Consider the following 24,635-nt stretch of genomic DNA (forward strand, 5'->3'; position numbering starts at 1 on the left):
AGGTAGTTTCCAGAACACAACTTCCACCAACCAGCCACCTGCTGCTGGTAGCATTACAGCCGTCATGAGGGACCAAGCCATGAATTACCAATTACATTCCACGACACCCAACTCGGTAGTCAACGCCCCTACTTGGAACCCCACACCCCGTAGTATAAGTCCAGCTAGTCAAGGGAATGCTGTCAGCCCCTCCTCGTCATCCCCACAAACGGATCAAAAAGATTCTATTTTATCGGTAAGTAAATGATGAATTATTTATGTCTGGTAGGGACACATCAAAACGACTCGTTGGTTTATTTATGTCTGGTAGGGACACATCAAAACGACTCGTTGGTTTATTTATGTCTGGTAGGGACACATCAAAGCGACTCGTTGGTTTATTTATGTCTGGTAGGGACACATCAAAGCGACTCGTTGGTTTATTTATGCCTGGTAGGGAAACATCAAAACGACTCGTTGGTTTATTTATGTCTGGTAGGGACACATCAAAACGACTCGTTGGTTTATTTATGTCTGGTAGGGACACATCAAAACGACTCGTTGGTTTATTTATGTCTGGTAGGGACACATCAAACGACTCGTTGGTTTATTTATGTCTGGTAGGGACACATCAAAACGACTCGTTGGTTTATTTATGTCTGGTAGGGAAACATCAAAACGACTCGTTGGTTTATTTATGTCTGGTAGGGACACATCAAAGCGACTCGTTGGTTTATTTATGTCTGGTAGGGACACATCAAACGACTCGTTGGTTTATTTATGTCTGGTAGGGACACATCAAAACGACTCGTTGGTTTATTTATGCCTGGTAGGGACACATCAAAACGACTCGTTGGTTTATTTATGTCTGGTAGGGACACATCAAAGCGACTCGTTGGTTTATTTATGCCTGGTAGGGACACATCAAAGCGACTCGTTGGTTTATTTATGTCTGGTAGGGACACATCAAAGCGACTCGTTGGTTTATTTATGTCTGGTAGGGACACATCAAACGACTCGTTGGTTTATTTATGTCTGGTAGGGACACATCAAAACGACTCGTTGGTTTATTTATGTCTGGTAGGGAAACATCAAAACGACTCGTTGGTTTATTTATGTCTGGTAGGGACACATCAAAACGACTCGTTGGTTTATTTATGTCTGGTAGGGACACATCAAAACGACTCGTTGGTTTATTTATGTCTGGTAGGGACACATCAAAACGACTCGTTGGTTTATTTATGTCTGGTAGGGACACATCAAAGCGACTCGTTGGTTTATTTATGTCTGGTAGGGACACATCAAACGACTCGTTGGTTTATTTATGTCTGGTAGGGACACATCAAAACGACTCGTTGGTTCATTTATGTCTGGTAGGGACACATCAAAACGACTCGTTGGTTTATTTATGTCTGGTAGGGACACATCAAAGCGACTCGTTGGTTTATTTATGCCTGGTAGGGAAACATCAAAACGACTCGTTGGTTTATTTATGTCTGGTAGGGACACATCAAAGCGACTCGTTGGTTTATTTATGCCTGGTAGGGAAACATCAAAACGACTCGTTGGTTTATTTATGTCTGGTGGGGACACAACAAAACGACTCGTTGGTTTATTTTCAATCATCCTGATTAAAATACACATCTATATTTCGTTTCGTTTTTTTATACTTTCTATGGCATCTACTACATGAAGATCTTACAGATTGAAGTGAAAGGTTGCATCAGAAGTCATACGAGCAGCTTTTGACCCTATGACATCAGACATTTAATTAATCAATCAGCATTGATGTTACTAGTGGATTACCAATTATTTCGTGCAACTCACGCCAAAGACTCGCCGTAACAGACCGTTTCATTGGCTAATCCCTCACATTAAACAGAACGCGTTTGAATTTTAGGTCTAGCCTCGATCATCATTACTAAAGTTGTTACGATAAAAAACATAGTCTCGATTATCCATTTTTTGATTTAATCATCAATGAGCATTGAGCAGCAAATCAGATTCAAATCCAGAGAAAATCTGACACACAAGATGACATCGAGAGTTGATTAAGGTCTTTTCATGTTAATTAATGCCTAATTAATAATTTATATAACATTTCAGGCCTAAAGAAAGACCTGCAGTAGGAAGATTTAGCTCTCTGGCATAATGCATGTTTAATTGTCATTTAACTTTTCAGTCACATCTCCCTCCATTACCCAATCTCTCCTCCCTGTCACCCATGATGACTCCAGTTCTCGTAGAAAGTCAAATCAACGCTATCGCTGATGCTGCCGCCAAATTTGCCAAGGAAATGACAAATTATGAACCAAAAGATTTAAATTTGAAGAAACAAATTAATAGAGAAATACAGGTATTGTTTATTTTTAAATTTTCTTTTTAAATTCCAGGGGGTTGGATGGTCGAATGGTTAGCGTGTGCATGTTGTATCATAAGGTCTGTCATTGAGTCAGCTGATGTGGTTTCGATTCCCTGGTTGTACGTGACAAGTAGTGGGGTCGTGGGGTCATTTGTCCAACCTCGTGGATTTTCTCCAGGCCTCTGGTTTCCTCCCACTGCTAAAGACCCCTCCGCGCAAGCGAATTATGTAAATAAAATTAAACCATATGTTAGTCCCGAAATGACCTAGTTTGTGTCGAGTGGACGTTAAACCCCATTTCTCTCCTCTCTCTCTCTCTCATTTCCAAAAATTTTGAAGAAAACGAATCAAAAGTATTATTCTGATCTAACTTTAAAAACTGTTTTGTCATTTTATTTCAATTTTTGTAATTAAAAAATCATATCCTTTATTTCAAAATTTTATATAATTATTTTCTTTTGACTTTCAAAATCATTTTCGACAACTTTTTTTCCGGATATACGTATTCTTCATCTTGTAGTGCTACAAAAACAATGTTAAATATTTGTTTTCAAAGAAATCTGCGATATTACTTCCTGTTTTTTCTGCACATTCTTTGTTCCCGAGATAATTCTTTGTGACGTTAATTTCAAATTAACGTCTTCTCGCAAAGAAAAACAAATTTTCTTTGAGTCTGTATCTTTGTGTTTGGTATTGCTTTTTAAAAAATAATTTCAATTCCAACTTGGTTACTTCGCAAGTTTTCTTTGCTTTTTCATCTGTTCTGCAGATTTATCAAAAAATCCTGATTTTCATAATCTTTCAAATTGACAGCAAGTGCTGTAGACTAGAGTTACCTCCCTTGAGACTTGAAAACATATATATTTTCTCACTTTTCCTAAATAAACAACACTGCTAAACATTGGTCTGGTAATTTAATTATTGCCGCGGTTAATTAATTGTTTGTTTCCCAGGTCATGAGAAACTGACAATTAATTAACCGTGGCCTTATTGCCGAGTCTTGCAGTTGCGTTAGAGGCTGTTGTTGGGGTTAGTACCTCTCAGACATGACTCAAACGATATCACTCACGACGGAACGAGGAATTTAACCCACACAAACCAACCTTTAATTTCGAAATGTTGAGATCACCCACAAAGGAATATCAAATTTGGTAAAAAGAATATTAATCAGTGACCATAGAGACTGAATTTTCTGTAAATATTGTAATTTTAAAATTTTGTTTTTGCTGATGGTCGATGGAGCTAGCTGAGAGAATTAACCAGGAAGAAGTTTTCTGTTTTAATGGCTTATAAATTAAAACTGAAATCACTAGAATCCATTCGTAATGTTTTTTAGATTATATTTTAATCTTCAAATTCTTCTTTCTGATTTAAAGTCTTAATATCTTAAGGTGATTAGGGACATATTTTTTAAACATGTAATGGAGAGAAATAAATCATTTTCAATTTAATGTGTTTAATTTAAATTAGAGAATAAACTGTGGTTTTTATTTATGTTGTATTAAATATCTTTTTGATTATTTCTTAAATAAAACAAAACATTATCTATTTTTATATTTCTAAAAGAAAAAAGTATAAAGAGATTGTTTTTTCTGCTGGACTTTTCTTTTTTTTTTTTATGTATGTCCAGATTTAAGTGGTTAAAACTATCTTTTATAGTATTTAACGGTTCGTAAAAACGTACTTCCTCAAGAAAACACATGTACGCAAATGTTATTCAAATGATTTTGGATTTTTTTGGTCTTTATTTTGATTCAGATTTGGGTCGTGTGTTCGATACCTGCATTGGCCGAGACAGTTCATTGGGATTTTCCGGCGTGGTTCTCCCTTGTCAGTGGTGCAGGACGGAGGGTCTGACAAGGACAACTGTCGAGTTGTTTGTCTTGTCAAAATTTCCCTCATAGCACACTGTATGGCGTATGCCCATCTTCATTAGCCAATGTTAGGAGCAGAACAGTAAGACGTTAAACTCCATTTCATTTCATTTCATTTTATTCAGACTTGATATGAAGTATAATGTCGTCAGTCCGGCATCTGGCGTCATTTGGAATATTTGACATGTCAGATTTCTGGATGAACTTTCTGTTTTGTTTGACCAAATGGTCAATGTGTGCGCGTTGCATCACAAGATCTGTCATTGGTTTCGATTCCTCGATTGTACGTGACAAGGAGTAGAGTCGCCTGTCCAACCTCATGGGTTTTCTCTGGGGTCCCGTATACATATTAGCGAGCACATAAGAGTATAATTCTGACATTTGATTTTTGTTATTTTGCAGGCAGTGATGTTGTTACCGGAAGATGATCCGAATCGAATGGAGGAACTACGTAAATATGCTGCCATATATGGTAGATTTGATTCCAAGCGTAAAAACGATAGACCAATGTCTCTACACGAAGTATGTATAATAAACTTCCCTAACATCAAAAATGTAATGGGATCGTTTCCATTAACCCCCCCCCCCCCCAAAAAGAAGGTGCCTGATGAGCAACTTTTTCGCAGCTTTTCAGGGATTACCCAATCTTTTCGGAGGCGGATTGGATGGTTGATTAATTAGCATGTTCACGTTGTATCATAAGATCTGTCATTGAGTCAACTGGTTTCGATTTCCCGGTTGTACTTGACAAGGAGTAGGGTCGCCTGTCCAACGTCTTGGGTTTTCTCCGGGTCCTCCAGGTTCCTCCCTCTGCTAAAGATCCCTATGCTCAAGTATATTATTGGAATAAAATTAAACTATATGTTAGTTCCGAAATGATCAGGTTTTTGTCTTGTGGATGTTAAACCCCATCTCTCTCTCTCTCTCTCTCTCTCTCTCTCTCCTGAAGACATGTTATTCTCCAATGACACAGTAAAGCATTTTTGCAATTTTCTTGGACATTTGAACTCTATACAGATCTATATTTCAGTTCGATTTTTTTATACTTTTAATGGCCTAGATCACATGAAGATCTGACCGGTTGTAGTGGAAGGTGGCGCTATAGGTCATATGAGCGGCTTTTGAACTATAAAAAACTAAACGAAATAAGATCTGTTTTTTAATTAGATTAACCCCATTTCATTTCATTTCCTTGATGTTTTTCTTCAGATGTCTGTAAATGAAGCCTCTGCTCAGCTGTGTCGGTATATGCCATCGTTGTTGACAAGGAGAGAAGATTTATTCCCCTTGGCGCGACAAGTTGTACGAAACAGTGGCTATCAGTATTCCAAAGGTCATTCCAGGTGAGTCTGCAAAAACGAGTTTATTTATTCTATAGATAAGGTGTACCAGAAAGATTTATATCTGAATCTGTTCACGATTAATCAACAAAAGAGGTAATATTACTTCCATGAGACTACCTGGTCTTAAGTAAGTCCGATGGGGTTGTTGTCGGTTAAGACAAGTACTCGGGATACCCTTTGACACCACTGACAAGTACTCGGGATACCCTTTGACACCACTGACAAGTCCCCGGGATACCCTTTGACACCACAGACAAGTCACTGGGATACCCTTTGACACCACAGACAAGTCCCCGGGATACCCTTCGACACCACTGACAAGTACCCATGATACCGTTCGACACCACTGACAAGTCCCCGGGATACCCTTCAACACCACTGACAAGTACCCATGATACCGTTCGACACCACTGACAAGTCCCCGGGATACCGTTCGACACCACTGACAAGTCCCCGGGATACCCTTCAACACCACTGACAAGTACCCATGATACCGTTCGACACCACTGACAAGTCCCCTGGATACCCTTCGACACCACTGACAAGTCCCTGGGATACCCTTCGACACCACTGACAAGTCCCCGGGATACCCTTCGACACCACTGACAAGTCCCCGGGATACCCTTTGACACCACTGACAAGTCCGCGGGGTAACCGTCGGCACCATTGACAAGTCCCCTGGATACCCTTCGACACCACAGACAAGTCCCCTGGATACCCTTTGACATCATTGACAAGTACCCGAGATACCCTTCGACACCACTGACAAGGGGAAACCAATCCAGACAATCTTGAGAGACTTTCTCAGTCAACACCAGGATCAAACCTGTGACCTCCGGGTCATATGCAGATTGTGTATTAAGGGTTACGCTTGGTCCAGGGTTAGGGTTAGCAAGGAGAAGGCTAGATTGGAGATTGTGCGTTAAAGGTTAGGCTTGGTCCAGGGTTAGAGTTAGGGGTAGCACTAGCTCTGTTTACATCTATTGGACGAGATCTGCAGGTCCTAATCCACAATCCACATCCACGTCATATGTGCTAAAATGTGCCGGACAGCCTTTACGATCCAGCATACTCGGCTTAGCAAGCCACTGCTGCACTGACAATGTTAGGTTCTTGTCATAGCGTGACTTCTGCGTTACAATATCTGAGGGGTTTTTTGGGCTGGGATGTTGAAACTTTCTATTTTGAGATTTTAATTCTTAGAACTTCATTTGCTACCAATAAATGAAATTATTAATGAAAGTTGAGTGAGGTTGAAATACATCTTTCTGGTACATATTTTTAGATAGTTCACAATTAAAAACCAAAAAAAAAAAAAATTGTTTTCTGTCACCTGCTGTTTAAGTGAAAGGAAAGTTCCGCACATTCATAACAAAAAAAGGAGAGGAATGAAACTTAACGTCGTGCTTGAAAAGAAGAAATTGTTATATTTTTATTCCTTTGGTGATGGGATTAGGATGTCTAGTGGTTTAACGTGTACACATGAAAACGCATAGTCTGTCATGGAGTTAAGTGGTTGGATTTTATTGCCCGCTTGAATGTGACAAGGAGTAGAGTCACCTGTCCAACCTCATGGGTTTTCTCCGGTTTCCTCCCACTGATAAAAAGACCCCTACAAGCAAGCGAATTATTGAAATAAAATTGAACCATGTGTTAGTCCCGAAATGAACCCCATCTCAATAGTAAAATAAATTCTCGGTCAAATATTTTATATTACAATTTGTAATAAACTATAACACATACTTATGGAAGAACAATTACTGATTTATTTGGGCGATGTTTTGAAGAGTATTCTCTCAACGTTTTCAAGCAAGTCGCCTAACAATTACTGATTTATTTAGGCGACATTTTGAAGAGTAATCTCTCAAAGTTTTCAAGCAAATGTTGCCTAAATAAATCAGCAATTGTTTTTTTCCATAAGTGTGTGTTATGGTTTATTGCTCTATCCAGTTACTAAATGCCTTTAAAAGATCATTACAATTTGTGGATGACAGAAAAACAATTTAGTTTTTTTTTAATTTAATTATGGTTAGCTTGAATGTGGTCTATATATTTATATACATATAGCTTTTCTTTTTAATTTTAATTAGTGAGGTTCTGCAGGCAGTACAAACTCTGAACTATGAAGTATTTTTGTGCCAACGTCATTACTCCATGTGGTGTCATTGACATAAGCAACGTTCGGTTCGTCCATTTTCTACAAAGAAATTGGGACAAGTTGGTGGTTAAAAAACGAAGTACAAAATCGTGATTTTGTCGCAGATTTGTAGATGAAATTCGTATTTTTGCTGATTTATGGAAAGCTTGAACAATTCAGTGGAAGGTTGATCAGCGTCAAAGTTGTTCTGATTTTGGGCATATTTTCGGTCTGTGAAATTTGTTTTTTTTCGACAGTCGGCGATATACTGTGGAACTAAACATCGTACTTCGTAAATGAAAATCTGTCAAAAACAAAGTAAGAGTACAAAGCCGTGTTCGTAGTTCATACTGGTTGCGGAACCTCTCTATTATTAAATATGTAACTCTTAATTCTTTTGTTTAATACTATCTAGTCTGTTCAGTGTTTTATTTCTGTTTCTCGAAACAAACAGATTCTGCTTTCTAGAATCATATTATTTAAATATTGTTGGCATGTCCTTTAACAAAATTGATGCATTTGTTATTTTTTCTAATCTTTATATATATATGGTTATAACACAAAATAGATAGGAAGCGTTATGTTTATTATTTTAATTATTATCAAATATGGGTTAGGGTTAGTTAATCTACTGTGATAGATGTCAACAGATATGTACACGAGTAAAAAAAAAAGTATATTGCATTATAACAAGAATTTGGGTTAAACATACATTATGGAAGAACTAAAGCTGCCTATTACAGGTCTTTCTTTAGGCCTGAAATGTTATCTAAATTATTAATTAGACATTTATTAACTTATCCCTGCGATGTTTAATGAATTAGGTTCCTATTTGCTGTTCGACGTCAATTCCTGATTTAATCATGAAATGGATAATCAAGACTATGTTTTTTATTGTACCGACTTTAGTAATGATGATCGAGGCTAGGTCGAAAATTCAATCTCTAAAATCGCGGTTCAGAGTGGATCAATTTAACTGAAATTTTCAGCAAATTCCCTTTACATTATGTAGTTTTTAACTATTATAGTGAGATCTGCCAGCTCTTTATCTAATCTCCCATAAGGTATGTTTAAGGAATCCCTGATTTTGATGTAAGCATATTTACAGCATATATAGAGCACCCTTTCATATAACATGTTCAGGGGCACTTTACAAAGTGACAATGTAATCATAAATAAACAACAAGATTATGGAAATGTTAAGAAGAAATATACATAATCAAAAATAGGCCCTAAAAGTATCCATTACATCTTAATGTACAGATATTTGGGTTAGATAATATCCTGATGTTGATGTAAGCAGACATTTAAATATGGTCTAAATAGTATTTAATACATCGTAATCTTCGGCCTTGGATGTCAACAGACGGTTAATTAGTTCAGTTGGGAGATTGAGTTTTCATGTGATCGAACAAGGATTTGAGCGTCGTCCGCCCAAACGTGCGTGCTTTCATCGTATCATATACCTAAAGTTAGTCCTGAAACGACCTGCTTATAGCGGATCGGTCTTGAACATTTCAGGGGGAATAACAATCATCTTGTGTTAATTCGAAAGCACATTAGCTCAGTGAATATGACGCCAATTCTATAATCAGGATTTCTCGGTTTCAATCATGTCCGTGGTTCGGGGCCTGGCAAGGAATAAATTGTTTAGTTGTTTGCCTAGATTGGACCTGTTGATTGCGTCGGGGGAATCACTGTGGCTATGTGGGTAAGACGCTGGCTCGCTAGGCTGGAGGTCGGGTGTTCGATCCCTGCATTGGCCGAGAAAGTTCATCCAGATTTTCCGGCGGGGCTCCCCCTTGTCAGTGATACAGGATGGAGGGCCTGACAAGGACAGCTGTCTAATCGTTCAGATGGTACGAAAAACTGAGGTCCCATGTATACATTGGCGTGCACGTAAAAGATCCCTTGACAGTTGGAATTCAATATAAGAGTAGGCCGTAGTGCCGCTGTCCGGGCAAAATTTCCCTCACAGCGCACTGTATGGCGTATGCCCATCTTCATTAGCCCAGTTCGGAGCAGAACAGTAGGACGTTAAACATTTCGTTGATCTCGTCAGAGTTCAAATAAACGAAACTCTTGCGCGCGTTGGAATTTGATTAAAAGTAGACGGGAATGCCGCTGTCTGGGCAAAATGTCTAAAGTATGCTCATCATCATCCTTAGGATGTTAACCTCCGTTTCATTTCATTTTAAACCCGGCATTATGGGACATTCTTTATTTGTTTTTTTCTTACTTATGAGTTAATTGGCATGTGCATGATTTCTTTGTCAGTAGATTTAGAAATAAAATTATTATTTTGTAAAATGTATTAATTATGTATATATTCTGTATTTACACATGTTTTCATGATTTGATAATTCTACTATTATGTGATCAGGTTCAAGGAAATATTTTAAGAATAAAGTCATTTCATTGGTTGAGAGATGAGAGTGGTTTTAAATCCTAACCAATGAAAAGATTGTATTCTTACTACATTGTAGTTCAGGTTTCTTGAATAAGGCTCCCATGACACTCACCGAGTTTCTGTTTAAAATCTACCTGTATTTTTACTATTCAAACAATTGGTTTTATTTGTGAGGTATTTTCTCTTATTAAACAAGGGGGTGGTCTAACACATGTGCTTGGATCATAAGGTCTGTCATTGAGTCAGCTGGCGTGGTTTCGATTCCCCGGTTGTACATGACAAGGAATAGGGTCGTCTGTCCAACCTCGTGGGTTTTCTCCGGGTCGTCCGGTTTCCTCCCACTGTTACAGAACCCTACTCATAAGTGAGTTATTGAAATAAAATCATAGCTTATGTTAGTCCCGATATGACCTAGTTTGTGTCGAGTGTCCTAGAAATAGTAAGACTGCCCTAGCTCATGCTCGAAACTTGGCGATTGAGGGGGGATTTTATCCAAAAAGGTAGATTTTAGAAAGAAACTCTTGGACTGCAGATGGCGTGGTTACAGGGTTCACAAGGAATTTGTGTCGATTGTTTATAAATTGCATGAAAGATCCCTTAACCCCTTGTTCCCATCGTTAGTGCACATAAAAGATCCCTTGACAGATTAGGCGTTGAGTCGTTACCATATAGATAACTATGATCAACCCAGGGAAATTGTTAGAGAGACATTGGACCATGTTCCATTTTGATTTCTTATAATACGCTGAGTCAAATTTGTTTAACCCTTTTCAAGATTTCGGAGTTTGTATAACAGGAAATTAGATTTAAACCCTTCCACCCCCCACTCACCACACCTATCCCCTCCATGTTCCCACCACACCCCACCCCTCCATGTCTTGATGTGTCCAGTAGGGTGGAAAGTACTTACAAGCTATTACGTCCAAGCCCATGTAAATTTGACACCCACGCCGATGCAGGTGACGTCTAATTCTTATAGAAATTAGACTTAAATTCCTTGGAACCCCTCCACGCCCCCCCCCACCCACAAAACCTATCTCCACGTCCCCACCTCACCCCTGACACAGTTCATGTTGAATTAACTGATATGATTGTATTAGTAAGTGCAGGATGACCGCACACCACACAAACAAAACCCAATAGTAAGACGAGCGCACGGACAATAGGATGAACAAACATTGCAAGTAAATCAGATAAATGGATCCGGACGCCAGCCGTTGGCGTCCACTCCTGAGCTTGTAGTTGTATTCAATCTGATTAAAACACAGATCCTATTTCGTTTGGTTTTTTTATACTTCAAAATTTCGTTTTACTTGTCTTTACTACACTAGGATCTGAAAGAGTTGTTATATAACCCGCGTTCTTATTGATGTAAGGGATTAGCCAATGAAACGATCTGTTACGGCGAGTTTTTGGCGTGAGGTGCATGGAACTGTGGGTAAACCACTAGAAACATCAACATTGATTGATTAATCAAATGTCTGACGTCATAGGGTCAAAAGTCGCCCTTACGACCCCTAACGCAACCTTCCACTACAACTGGTGAGATCTTCATGTATTAGAGGCCATCGGAAGTATAAAAAAACAAAACGAAATATAGCTCTGTATTTTAATCCGATTGACCAGAAAGAATTATTTCAGTTCTAAGAATTGAGGCTTACGTTATTGAAAATTCCAATTTTTTTTTGTTCAACTGTTTGTTGATAACGTTAAGACAGATATGGCTGTTTTTAAACGAATATGTTATTTGTAAACTTTTGTATCTAGGTTGAAATCTTACGAGAATGGATTCAATGAAGCCACCACAAAAATGTAAGCGGATAATATTAATTATTTATCAATGTACTTTTGTATCATTATTGTTTCTCTATCTCTGTCTTTTTCGGCTAAAGTTTTTAAAAAAAAAAAATGGAAATTAATTTTTCTGTTTTTTGAGAATCCAGCTAATTGTTTACTTTGTTGTTTTTTTTCTCTTTTTCGGCTAAAATAATAAATTTTTCTGTTTTGATTTTAAAATAAGATATGTATTTTTATATGAGAAGCCAGATAATGGTTTCGTTTGGTTATTTTGATCTATTTTCCTCTTTTTCGGCTAAAAAGAAACTGGAAGTTAATTTTTTTTTTCAGTTTTTGGTTTAAAATAAATCTGTATTTTTTGATGGATTATTTTGATCTATTTTGTTGTTTCTATTTATTTCTAATTAACCGTACTCTCTCTTGTTCAATTATTGTCATGTTCCAAGTTTTTTATTAGAATGTTAATGTTAATTTCTTATTTGATGGAACAAATAAAATCAATGCAAACTGCTTTTTAATTGAATTCAAAACAGATTTTTGTTGAATTACGTTTTTTTAATTTCATTGTAGACATTAATTGTAGTTAGTCTGAATAATGATGTATGTAAAATGTTGTAATCCTTGAGCAAACCAAATGTATCTGATCGTCATTTCAGTGATCCGACGTGGTTCCCCTTGTTAGTGGTGCAGGACAGAGGGCCTGACAAGGACAGCTGTCTAGTTGTTCGGATAGGACGAAAAACCGAAGTCCCATGTATACATTGGAATGCACATAAAAGATACTTTGGCAGTTGGAATTCTATATAAGAGTAGGCCATAGTGCCGCTGCCTGGGCAATTATTGCCCTCATAGCACACTGTATGGCGTATGCCCGTTTCCTTTAGCAGAACAGTAGGACGTTAAACTCCATTTTATTTTCATTTCAGTTGAGTTCAATCTCTAAAAACATTATCCATTAAAAAAATGGTTCAATTTCATTCTTTATTTACAAAGATATTGGGGGGGGGGGGGGCTTCAACACTCCTAGCCCCCTTTGGTTCTGACGGCCCCACTGCAGGAACTGGTTGTTCTTGAGACAAATTTTAAAATGATATGGGAACTGGTTATTCACGGGAGGTTGGATGGCTGAATGGTTAGCAATTGCACGCTTATCATAAGGCCTGCCATTGAGTCAACTGGCGTGGTTTCAATTCCCCAGTTGTATGTGACAAGGAGTAGGGTCGCCTATCCAACCTTGTGGGTTTTCTCCGGGTCCTCCGATTTCCTCCCACTGCTAAAGACCCCTACGCGCAGGTGAATTATTGAAATAAAATTGAACCATGTGTTAGTCCCAAAATGACCTAGTTTGTGTCAAGTGGATGTTAAACCCCATCTCTCTTTCTCTCTCTTTCTCTGGTTATATAAAGGGTTAATTCTACATTTATCTATCCATGACAATATTTCATATTTTACAGAATTCACTATTTTTATATTTGTAAATTATTGGTTGACAAGCCAGGACAGGGGTTTATTGTTTAATTTGTTTTTCGTACAAATTTATAATAAGGGTTATAAAAGCATCAATTTTGTTTTAAAAGGACATCAAATTTAAACATTGAACTTCATAAATGCATTTTTCTTGTATTTAATTTGAAGTTAATGTTTCTATCCAAATATATATTATTGTTTAAGTTCCGAAGTAATGCTGATTTTTTTTTGTGTTCGATTTTTGTTTTGCTGTGTGCTTGTGTTTCTTGCAATCGTCTTCTTCATCCAGATTCTAGCTTCCTGAAACTAAACGAAATACAGAGGGATGCTCGTTTGTCAGTCTGTAACATTCCAAATTGGCGGAATTCAGTCACAGTTGGGTGGGGGCGTTGGGTTGGGGCGTTGGGTAGTCTACTGGTTTCATAAGGTCAATCACTGAGTCAGGTGGCTTCGGTTCCCTGCTTATATATGACAAGGAATAGGGTCGCCTGTCCAACCACGTGGGTTTTTTCCTGGGTCCTCCGGTTTCCTCCCAGTGTTAAAGACCCCTAGCGCAATCAGATTATTGAAATAAAATTGAAACATATGTTAGTCCCGAAATTACCTAGTTTGTGTCGAGTGGACGGTAAACCCCATTTTTCTCTCTCTCTCTCAGTTGTTGGGACTGGCAGAAGTGTGACAGAACTGACTTCCACACCGCTCCATGTCAATTCAGGATATTCGTGACTGACAATGAGCATCCCAAAAATCTTAATTCTTAGTCCAAGGGAGATAATTGAGAAATGTATTTGGTTTCATTCTTTCCAGAGTGTATGTTACATTTTCAAGTGGGACCACAGCAGATTTTAAGGATAACTGGGATTAAAGTTCAGACTATGCTTACAGTTATGTAGTTTGTTCTTTTCCTTTCAGAATTTAATGTTTTGGAAAGGGCTGCACACTGTATTCATCCTAGAGTTTCCATGGAGATTTCTTGTACTCCATTTTGTTATTATTTACGTTGAATAACATTATTTATATTTTATATTTTCAGGGGAGCCGATATAAAGAAGTTAAAACCCGACAGTATGTCCCCGAAACAATCAGAATACGATAGATTACAGAGAGAGGTAATTTCATTGTCCCTTTAGATCAAGTGGATTGGTTTCGATTCACAGCTTGTACGAGACAACTGCATGTTTTTTGTAGCTGGGTCCTCGGATGTCCGGGGGGTTGGATTGCTGAATGGTTAGCATGCGCGCGCTGTATCATAAAGTCTGTCATTGAGTCGACTGGCGTGGTTTCGAATCCCTGGTTGTACGTGACAAGGAGTAGGGTCGCCTGTCCAACCTCGTGGGTTTTCTCCGGGTCCTCCGGTTTCCTCCCACTGCTAAAGACCCCTACGCACAAGCGAATTATTGAAATAAAATTTAAAAACCATATGTTAGTCCAGAAATGACCTAGTTTGTGTCGAGTGGACGTTAAAACCCATTTCTCTCTCTCCATCCCTCCGGTGTCCTCCAACTGCTAAAGACCCCTATGCATAACGTTTAGATCATAAGGTCTGTCATTGATTCAAGTGGATTTGTTTCGATTCGCAGCTTGTACGTTACAAAGAGTAGTGGTCGCCTGTCCTCCAGCTTCCTCCCACTGCTAAAGAACCCTACATGCATCTGAATTATTGAAATAAAATTGAACCATATGTTAGTCCCAAAATGACCTAGTTTGTGTCGAGGGGACGTTAAGGGCAATTGACTAATATGAATATAAAATACAGCAAGACGACTTGATCATCAACATCTTACCCAATATAGATAACAAAAACTAATAAAAGTCAAATAAGTTGCCATGGAAACACAAAAATCATTTAATCCGAGAAACTTCTAACCTCAAAAAGACCAAACTGTGGACATAACAGACAAGATACACAGACGACATTACAAGCAATAAACAATAAACATCAAATCATGTGAATAGATATTATGTTATGGATTATTGTTTTATGTGATTGGGGGTTGGATGGCCGAATGGTTAGCGTGCGCATTGTATCATAAGGTCTGTCATTGAGTCAGCTGGTGTGGTTTTAATTTCCCGGTTATAGTGACAAGGTTGCTTGTCCAACCTCGTGGGTTTTCTCTTGAGTCCTTCGGTTTCCTCCCACCCTGAAAGTTCCCTACACGCAAGGAAATTATTGAAATAATTTGAATCAGACTCGAAATGACCTAGTTTGTGAGTGGAGGTTAAACCCTCTCTCTCTCTCTCTCTCTCTCTCTCTCTATCTCTCTCTCTCTATTTATTTGATGTGTTTTTGTTCCCAGGAGAGACTGACCGCCATTAATACAGAATTTCTCAAACTGAAAAGTCAAGTGAATAAAGTTGAGAGAGAAATTGAGGAAACACAGGAATCAGGAGACGTAGACAGACTACAGAAATTAAAAGCCGAGATGGATTCGTGTAAAACGCAACAAATGTACTTGATGAAAGAACAGAGTGAAATAATACGCAGACAGAAAAGGTATGATCTGTTTTAAAAATGTCTTCCTATAACACACCGACTGGGCTAATGAAGATGGTATGGTCAGTTTTAAAAATGTCTTTCGATACTGTGCCAACTGGACCGAAGAAAATAGTATGGTCTGTTTTCCAAATGTCTTCCTATATCGCGCCGATTGGGCTAATGAAGATGGTATGGTCAGTTTAAAATAACTTTGAATTAAATAAGATAGAAGTGTTCTCATGGGTGCTGTAAAATTGACCGATAATGTATATCTATGTATTTAATGGTCGACCATTTTCTCACAGGGCGTGCGAAACTTTCTGCAAAGCCCCCCCCCACCCGCCCCAGTTACGGGCCTGGTTTGAAAGAAATGAAATACTGACGAACATCCTACTTTTCTGTGCCGACTAGACAAGCGCTATGCTGTGTGCTATGCTGTGTCGACTAGACAAGCACTATACTGTGTGCTATGCTGTGCAGACTAGGCAAGCGCTATGCTGTGTGCTATGCTGTGCAGACTAGGCAAGCTGTGTGCTATGCTGTGCAGACTAGGCAAGCTCTATGCTGTGTGCTATGAGGGAAACTTTGCTTTGACAGTGTCTAACTCTTATTTCGAATTACTTTGTGCTTATTACTGATATATAAACAACAATAATATGTTTGTTTATTTCAGATATTTAATGAAAAGAAACGGTGAATTAGGTTATGATGGTGAAGGTACGTTTAAAATTGTTACACATTATTGTCCCCTGCCTTTCAAAGAAAACTGTTAGGGACTGTAAAAAGGAGTTCATCTTTCTGTCTGTGACATTTTTTAGGACACAAAGTGAGCTAGAATGTACAAATTTGGTGTAGGTATCCACATGCCTTGACTACGCAGTGATAAGCCATTTTATTGGTCGAAACTAGTTGCACATGTATACGTGAGTGAAGTATAGTGCCTTCAGTCCAAAATTACACTCATATTCAAAGTTGGTAAAAATTAGTCAAAGTACACAGACTTTATGATCACCAGGGTAAGACACCCGAGTAGCTAGCGTTTCCATGACTATGTTGTGTAAAGTATACACATCACTAGTGTAAGCTTGGCTTTAATGGTGTACATTGCTGATAAAACAAAGTTAAAGATACATTATGTAAGATTTAGATAAAGAACAAGCCATTCTTGCTATAATAGTTCGAAAATAGATCATGTAAAATGAATAATTTGAAAATTTCATTCAAAGTACTCTTTTGCGAGCGGAGATATTAGTCTTTGAAGGTTTGACAAGACGTCTGCAATATTTTCAACCATCGTACTGGTTTTTCGAAGCTAAGACTCGCTCCTCCATTTTTAGCTTAAATCAAAATATGGCTAGAATATCGGAGAAATCCGATGACATTGAGAGTTGATTAAGGTCTTTTCATGTTAGTAAGTGTCTAATTAATAGTTTATATAATATTTAAGGCCTAAAGAAAGACCTGCAATATGTAGATTTAGCTTGCATAATGTATGTTTAATAAAGACGAGCATACATCAAGTAGTGTGCTATGAGGGATCTTTAACACGCAGCACTGAGGGACTAGACATTTTGATTTGCCAGACTCTCCTTATGGGAAACCAGGTTTGAAAATCTTGAGAAATTTATTTTGGCCAGCACGGGTCCTCGAACCCAGGACACATCATAGTTAATAAGCCATACTGACTAAACCAATGTGGGATGTGGCTGCCACCTATAAGCACAGTTGCACAGAAATGAAACAAAAATTGAATTTGACGCTGAACCCCATTACTTTTGAGGATATGGGGTTTATCGTCCGACTTATCTCCGCCAAGTGGGCTAATTAAGACAGGCATACACCATACAGTGGGCTACGAGAGAAACTTTGACCAAACTGTCAAGCGCTTTTTTAAGAGCACACCAATTTGTACACAGGACCTTGGTTTTGCATCCGATCCGAATGACTAGACACTGTTTCTTGCTACGTCCTCTGTCATGCACCACTAACAAGGGGAAACCACTTCAATGAAAATTATAATTGATCAAATTGTATGTTTTCAGATTATTCCTCCAGTCGGTCTCCTAATAATTCTAACGACAGTTTTAGTTCGTACTACACGGCCATCGCTGACAGTACACAAGCTACAGGACGATTTTTACAAGATACGCTTTTTGACGAAGGATTACGCATTGCTCAACAGTATGGAATGTCTGGTTTCGCAGAGGAATTAAAAGAGCTGCAGTCATCGAAACCAGCTTCTAGCATTGATGGAGAGAACTCCGGCAGTAGTGACGATAATTCGGATAGCGGGATGGAAGACGGACAGAATAAGAAACGGAAATTAGAAGTTGAAGAGGAAGAGGTCAATAATATAAAGCATAGTAAATCAGGCAATGGTGCATTTGACGTTCCGAAACAAAATGGTGAACATTTGATAGTGTGTAATACAAACTCAGTGAAGGTTGAAAACGGTGATTTAACGATTTAACGAATTGCCTGACCTCTTGTCTCAATATTACGTAAATTACGTGTTAAATGTTTTTGTTTTTCTCTCTTGTAAATGAACATCCTACATCGTCGCGTGCTCATTTCTATTCATCTATATCGTCATGTATTGTCACCATGGTAACTAGATCAAGATGGTGGATATTTTGATGGTCGTTCTTCCAATAATTGTCATATATATATATATTATATTTATCAATCAACCAATCAAATCAGTTGATATAATCACAACTCTATCTATATCACGATTATGTCACGATTTTCCTTGTATTCAACTTTGAATTTTTTTTTTTAAATTTAGTAACTTTTTGTCAGGTTGATGGAAAAACAAAAATGAACCTTAATCTTCACTTTACTCATTCACGCTGTTTGGTGAGTATTTGGTATAACTTCCAAATGGCAACCAGCGAACTACAAACTGCATGTCGTTCAGTTTGTTTATTCTGTTACTGCGACACCATTGTTAATGTCGCGAATTACGGACGACCAAAACAAAAAGGATTATGAATCTAATAATTTTTTCACAGCAGTTTGTGGTTTGGAAATTTGATCAAACGCCAGATTGTACATGTACTCTGTAGGACTGGTCGTACTGTAGGCGTGTGAAGATCATCCAGTCCATCGTACTGTAGACGTGTCAAGTCCATTGTACTTAAGACGTGTGATGATCGTCCAGTCCATCGTGAACACATGTATCATGTTCCCTGTAGGATTGGTCGTACTGTAGACGTGTGAAGATCATCCAGTCCACTGTATTTTAGACATGTGATGATCATCCAGTCCATCGTGAACACATGGGGCATGTACGTGTAATGTAGATTGTAAACGAGTACGACACGGACCAGGAACCAAGCATCACGCCATTGCCACCATCTTGACGTTATATCAAAAATCGCGTCAATCAATGCGCAAGGGTCCAAGGAACAGGTGTACAAAGTTTCATGTCGATCGTACTTCAATTGGTGGGACGTTAGGCTATTTTTCATGAGTAGCGGTTGGGGCATTAATTTAACACATAAACACATGGATCGCCAGAAACTGCTTCATCTACAGCATCAAATCGCTCTGTCAAGTGAATAACTGTGTGTTACAACACTGTAACCCGGGTATCATTTAATCTTATGTATTCAGCATTAATTTCTTTCACATTTGTTTAATATCAAATCTTTGTTTGAAAATTTGTAAGAATCACTTAATATCATCTGATTTGTACTTGTGTCCTGTTCTGTGACTTGGCGCTTTGAGACATTGTCTAGGGTGAAGTCACACTGATCAGCAGTGAATTTTCACTAGGCCGCTACAATCACTGATCAGGATGACATCGATGTGACTTAATAAGTCCCAAATATTAACTTTTTTCCTTAGACAAATATAATTCTAAAACATTTTTTTTTTATGTATTAGAAAAATAAAGACAGACGTTTGAATTATTTGTAGGTAAAAATTATTTCCTATTGAGAGTAAATGGGTATTAAAATAAGTATAATTCACCATTTAGCCTGAATCAGTAACGTCTTATGTAAACAATGCATGCGCTAATGATTGACGCCGCGTGATGTGACGTCACATGTCGAAACAGTCATCTGTTACAAAGATATTAGAAGATTGGGGTGAAGTAGTTTTGGGCGATTTCGTGAAATGGGCTACAAGGAGCTGGAGTACTCTATATCTACTTGTACCAAATACGAAAGGGTTAAAAATGTTGTACGACTTTCTTCACATAACTTGAACAAGCCTGGATATAAAGTACCTGTCACAGATTATTATATTATAACATATACCTTATATGATGACCGGGGGTTGGGTGGCTGAATGGTTAGCATGTGCGCCCGGTACCATAAAGTCTGTCATTGAGTCAACTGACGTGGTTTCGAATCCCTGGTTGTACGTGGCAAGGAGTAGGGTCGTCTGTCCAACCTCGTGGGTTTTCTCCGGGTCCTCCGGTTTCCTCCCACTGTTAAAGAGGCCTATGCGCAAGAGAATTATTGAAATAAAATTAAACCATGTGTTAGTCCCGAAATGACCTAGTTTGTGTCGAGTGGACGTTAAACCCCATTTCTCTCTTTATATGATGATTTCTGCCTGACAAAGTCGATGTTGTTCTTGGCTGGCACTGAGAGTGATATCGCAGACAAATTGTCATATTTTCATTATGATTATCATAATGCACGCTCACACCAGGGATCGAAACTATGACCGCAAGCCAAAGATGACCGGTCAACTAGAGCTTGAAGTGTGACACTCTACGCCATGGCAATACCCCGCCTAACAGGTGCCCTATGTCCAGGCTTGAACTTGAAGCTGTTTTTATACGCCCACATTGAAATGTGGTTGTATATTGTCGTCGCCCCCGTCCGTCCGTCCGTCCGTCCTGCGTCCACAATTGCTTGTGGACGCTCTAGAGGCTAAAGTTAATGTCCGATTGACTTTAAATTTATATACAGTGTTTCAGGCCATGAGACGAAGAAGCCTATTGATTTTCAGCGATTTCCGATCATTACTGCCAGAGTTATGGCCCTTGATCACTTCAAAAAATCTTGTGGACGCTCTAGAGGCTAAAGTTAATATCCGATTGACTTTAAATTTATACACAGTGTTTAAGGTCTTGAGACGAACAAGTATATTAATTTTCAATGAATCTTTATGACTTGAACAGCTAAATCCATGATGTTAAAAGTTTCGTATGCTTTTCTAATGGTTTTCTGATAATTACTCAATGAGTTGTTACTCTTAATCAGATTTTAATGTATTATAAATGTTTCATTACCGAAAAAAGTAAAAACATGCGACAACTCTTGTTGACTGCCCGGACGATATAGCTGCTGTGGGCATATGTTTCGTTGCCTGGCAACCTATCTTTGTTTTTATTATTCTCCGACAGTGAGAGAAATTTTAAAATGTCTTATGTAGGTATATTTTATTGACGACTGCTGTGGATGTAAATGATTAGTTACGATGTTACTAAAAGGAGATGTTTTATTTAATAATATGTTGATGGTATTATCCTGATTGTCATGTGATTGTCATGTGATCGTCATGTGATTGTCATGTGATCCGTTGTTTAATCATCAGTGTGATTTGTGTAAATACAAGGAAAACATTATATTTACATAATTTAAAAAAAAAAATATGGGTGTAATCGGTTGATGCCAACATCAGTTTTATAGTGACGTCGTAGTGTATTTATTACCGCTCGACTCATTTTATTATCACATGAATATTTCTTCGGCTTTATTCTCTTAAATTTTAAAAGTTTCTATTATTAAATGAAATTGTTTGAGATTATATATCAAGGCCCTGTTAATTGCCAGTTTTTAAATTTCTTATTCAGTTTTGCTGCCTTCTTTTGCGTTATTTTTTTAATTTATTTATAGAAAACACTTTATTTATCTGTAAGAAATTATGTAGCCAGTTATTTTTATTTATTTTTTTTTTTCATGTGTAGTTGGACAAACAGAAACAGTAGATTATATAAATATATATATTAACTTATAAACAAACAAACGTACATCAAATCGTGGAAAATTTTGTCTCAAACGTTTTTAAAACTTTGTATTATTATGGTCGTGTAGTAGCTACATGTATGTACTGTTTATATTTCTAGTAATAATTTTATTGTACAGACACCCCCCCATTTCCCCCTCCCCTCCCCCCACAATCCCCTTTCTTTCATCCCCTATTTCATCCCAGCCACGGCTCAGTTATATTTACTATTCAGACCTGACCGTTATTGAAGGTGACTGAGAAAATTATCTTAACTTTCAGACATGAAATTGGATTGTTTTTAAATCGAATTAACAGTTCAATGACATAAAGTTATTGGATAATTGTGGGCCTGGGGCCCGTTTCACGAAATTTTAACTAAGATAAAATCCAAATTTTAGTAGATTGATTGGATAATATTAGATTGATTTTAGCGCTTAGCCAATCAAAATTTAAGTATCTACTAAAATTGGATTTTATTTTTAGTTAAGATTTCGAGAAACGGGGTTCATTTATATGTGTAGATCTATAAGTGGGTTTTTTTTTTCATTTTTTTGTTAGTTTGGTAAAAAAACTTCAAATTTGGTTTAAAACTTTCAAATATTTATAAAACAACGAAAATGTGGCTTAATTTTCAGTTGTTAAAATTTGATTGATTAATTAAATATCTGACGTCATAGGGTCAAAACCGCTTGTATGACCCCTGACTCGGCCTTCCACTACAACCGGTCAGATCTTCATGTAGTGTAGGCCATCAAAAGTATAAAAAAACAAAACGAAATATAGATCTGTATTATAATCAGACTGTATACCTGACTTCATGTCGCTTGTCTCAAGTTCTAAATATAGAATGTTTTAAAAATGGTGCAACATTTTAAGTTCTATATCTTTTTTTTTTCAATGTTATTAACAGAATTAAAAAGAAAAAACCTAGTCATTTGTAATTATAATAATATATTAAAATAGTTGTCGTGATGATATCTTCACTTGGTTGTTAGCATCAATTATATTTTAGTAAAATTCCGTCTCTACATGGGTACCATGTAAAAGTATTTGATAAATATAATTATTTATTTTATGATCAGTAGTGGAATACCGCGTTTTATCAGTGAAATAAAAGTGTTATTCCACTGGCTAGAAGCGGACAAAGTAGTCCATGTTGCTTTTACCTAAAATGATTGTAAAATCATAAAATAAATAGAACATTTGTCGTTTTGTCGTGAATAACATATCTTATTTCATCTCTAAGCAAGAAAACGTTTATATTTTCACTCATGCTACGCATTCGTGAAAATATAAGTTTTCTTGCTTCTCGATGAAATAAAATATGTTATTCACTCTAAAACGACAAATATCCTCTATAAATTCTAAGGTATAACTGGCTTAAATATGGTTATAAATTCCAAGCTATAACCGGCTTAAATATGATCTGCTACAACCGGCTTAAATATGTTTATAAGTTCTTATCTAAAACTGGCTTAAATATATTTACAAGTTCTTAGCTAAATCTGGCTTAACTATATTTACAAGTTCTTAGCTAAAAGTTTATTGGTTAAGATTTCATTCCCTCACTGAGGAAAGTAACAAACCAAATAAACCTAATTTCAACCCTTTATGGTCCCATTTGGGCTTTAAACCTCCTTTCATTGGATTTGGGCTTTATTTGGGCCTAAATCAAAGAGGTTCAGTTTGTTTTATATCTGTCTTTGTAACTTGAAAGCATGCAAATATATCTGCTTTGACCTTTGTCTTTTGACCTTTGACCTATTGCACCTATATGTAAGTGTGTCAGTGACACCTCCCTACCCCACCCCCACTATGTGACCTATAAATAATTAAATGAATTTATATTGCATAATGACCAGCCAGTAAATATATATCATATTGTATATGTATAAAATAATTTATAAAATAAATTTATTCAAACTTCGTATATTGTTGAGTCAGTTTTTTTCTTACACAGATGGGTGATGTGGTGAGTTTGGGGCTGTCTAACTAAGCAAAGGGGAGAGAGAGAGAGAGTTTAGGGTCCACTCCACACAAACTAGGTTATTTTGGGACTTACATGGTTGAATTTTATTTCCATCGCTTGTGCGTAGGGGTCTTTAGCAGTGGGGGGAAACTGGAGGACCCGGAGAAAATCCACAAGGTTGGACAGGCGACCCTATTCCTTGTCACATACAACCGGAGAATCGAAACCACGCCAGTTGACTCAATGACAGACTTACTGATACAGCGCGAACGTACTAACCATTCGGCCATCCGAAACGGTCGTTCAGCGCTGAACGTAAGTCTCTCTATTCTATATGTTGAGTGCAGGGTCGGATCCAGAAGGTGGTTTTGGGGGTCCAAACCACCCCCTGTTCAACTACATAAAAGCAATTGTAAAACAACACTTTTATGAGAAAAGTGTCACGGCCGTGTGATTTATCCTTTATCATCAGATGGTGGGATGGGATTGACATTCAAAGCGCGAGATAATGATACTGATATATGTGATATCACAATTAATAATTTGCATCAATGAAACTGAATCATCAATGAAACTGAATCACAATGTAATTGTATTAATTCATAATAAAACTTGACGTCAAACGGGGTGTTGAATTTCTCTCTTTAAAAAGTTCAGTGTGCATATACGCCTACTTAATTTAGAGATGATGATGGCATCATGCATTGTCAACTCAAATTTTCATAACCGGAACCCTGCAAACCCCCTCCTGCAAAAATTCCTGGATCCGCCCCTGGAGTGTCAGGAGACGTGCGTTCCATACGAAATCAGTGAAACAGAGGCGGATCTACATAAAATTCCCCATCGAC

The 24,635-nt window shown here is 37.6% G+C and overlaps 1 protein-coding gene across 4 annotated transcripts in view; it reads left to right on the plus strand.

Annotated features, from left to right (window-relative positions):
* The window catches only part of LOC126822586 (NGFI-A-binding protein 1), an 87,680-nt gene extending 63,936 nt beyond the window's left edge, over positions 1-23,744 (plus strand). For 3 of the 4 annotated variants that reach the window (XM_050551551.2, XM_050551548.2, XM_050551550.2), the window contains 9 exons: positions 3-235; positions 2,162-2,335; positions 4,618-4,737; positions 5,425-5,558; positions 11,873-11,917; positions 14,403-14,478; positions 15,667-15,863; positions 16,519-16,562; positions 17,888-23,744. In XM_050551551.2, coding sequence (XP_050407508.2) covers positions 3-235; positions 2,162-2,335; positions 4,618-4,737; positions 5,425-5,558; positions 11,873-11,917; positions 14,403-14,478; positions 15,667-15,863; positions 16,519-16,562; positions 17,888-18,315 — 1,451 coding nt within the window. In that variant the 3' untranslated portion in view covers positions 18,316-23,744. The remainder of the gene's footprint in view (positions 1-2; positions 236-2,161; positions 2,336-4,617; positions 4,738-5,424; positions 5,559-11,872; positions 11,918-14,402; positions 14,479-15,666; positions 15,864-16,518; positions 16,563-17,887) is intronic. The other variant, XM_050551549.2, reaches the window with a different exon arrangement.
* The last annotated feature ends 891 nt before the right edge of the window (positions 23,745-24,635 follow it).

This window comes from Patella vulgata, chromosome 5 (assembly GCF_932274485.2).
Source record: "Patella vulgata chromosome 5, xgPatVulg1.2, whole genome shotgun sequence".
Lineage (NCBI taxonomy): Eukaryota > Metazoa > Mollusca > Gastropoda > Patellidae > Patella > Patella vulgata.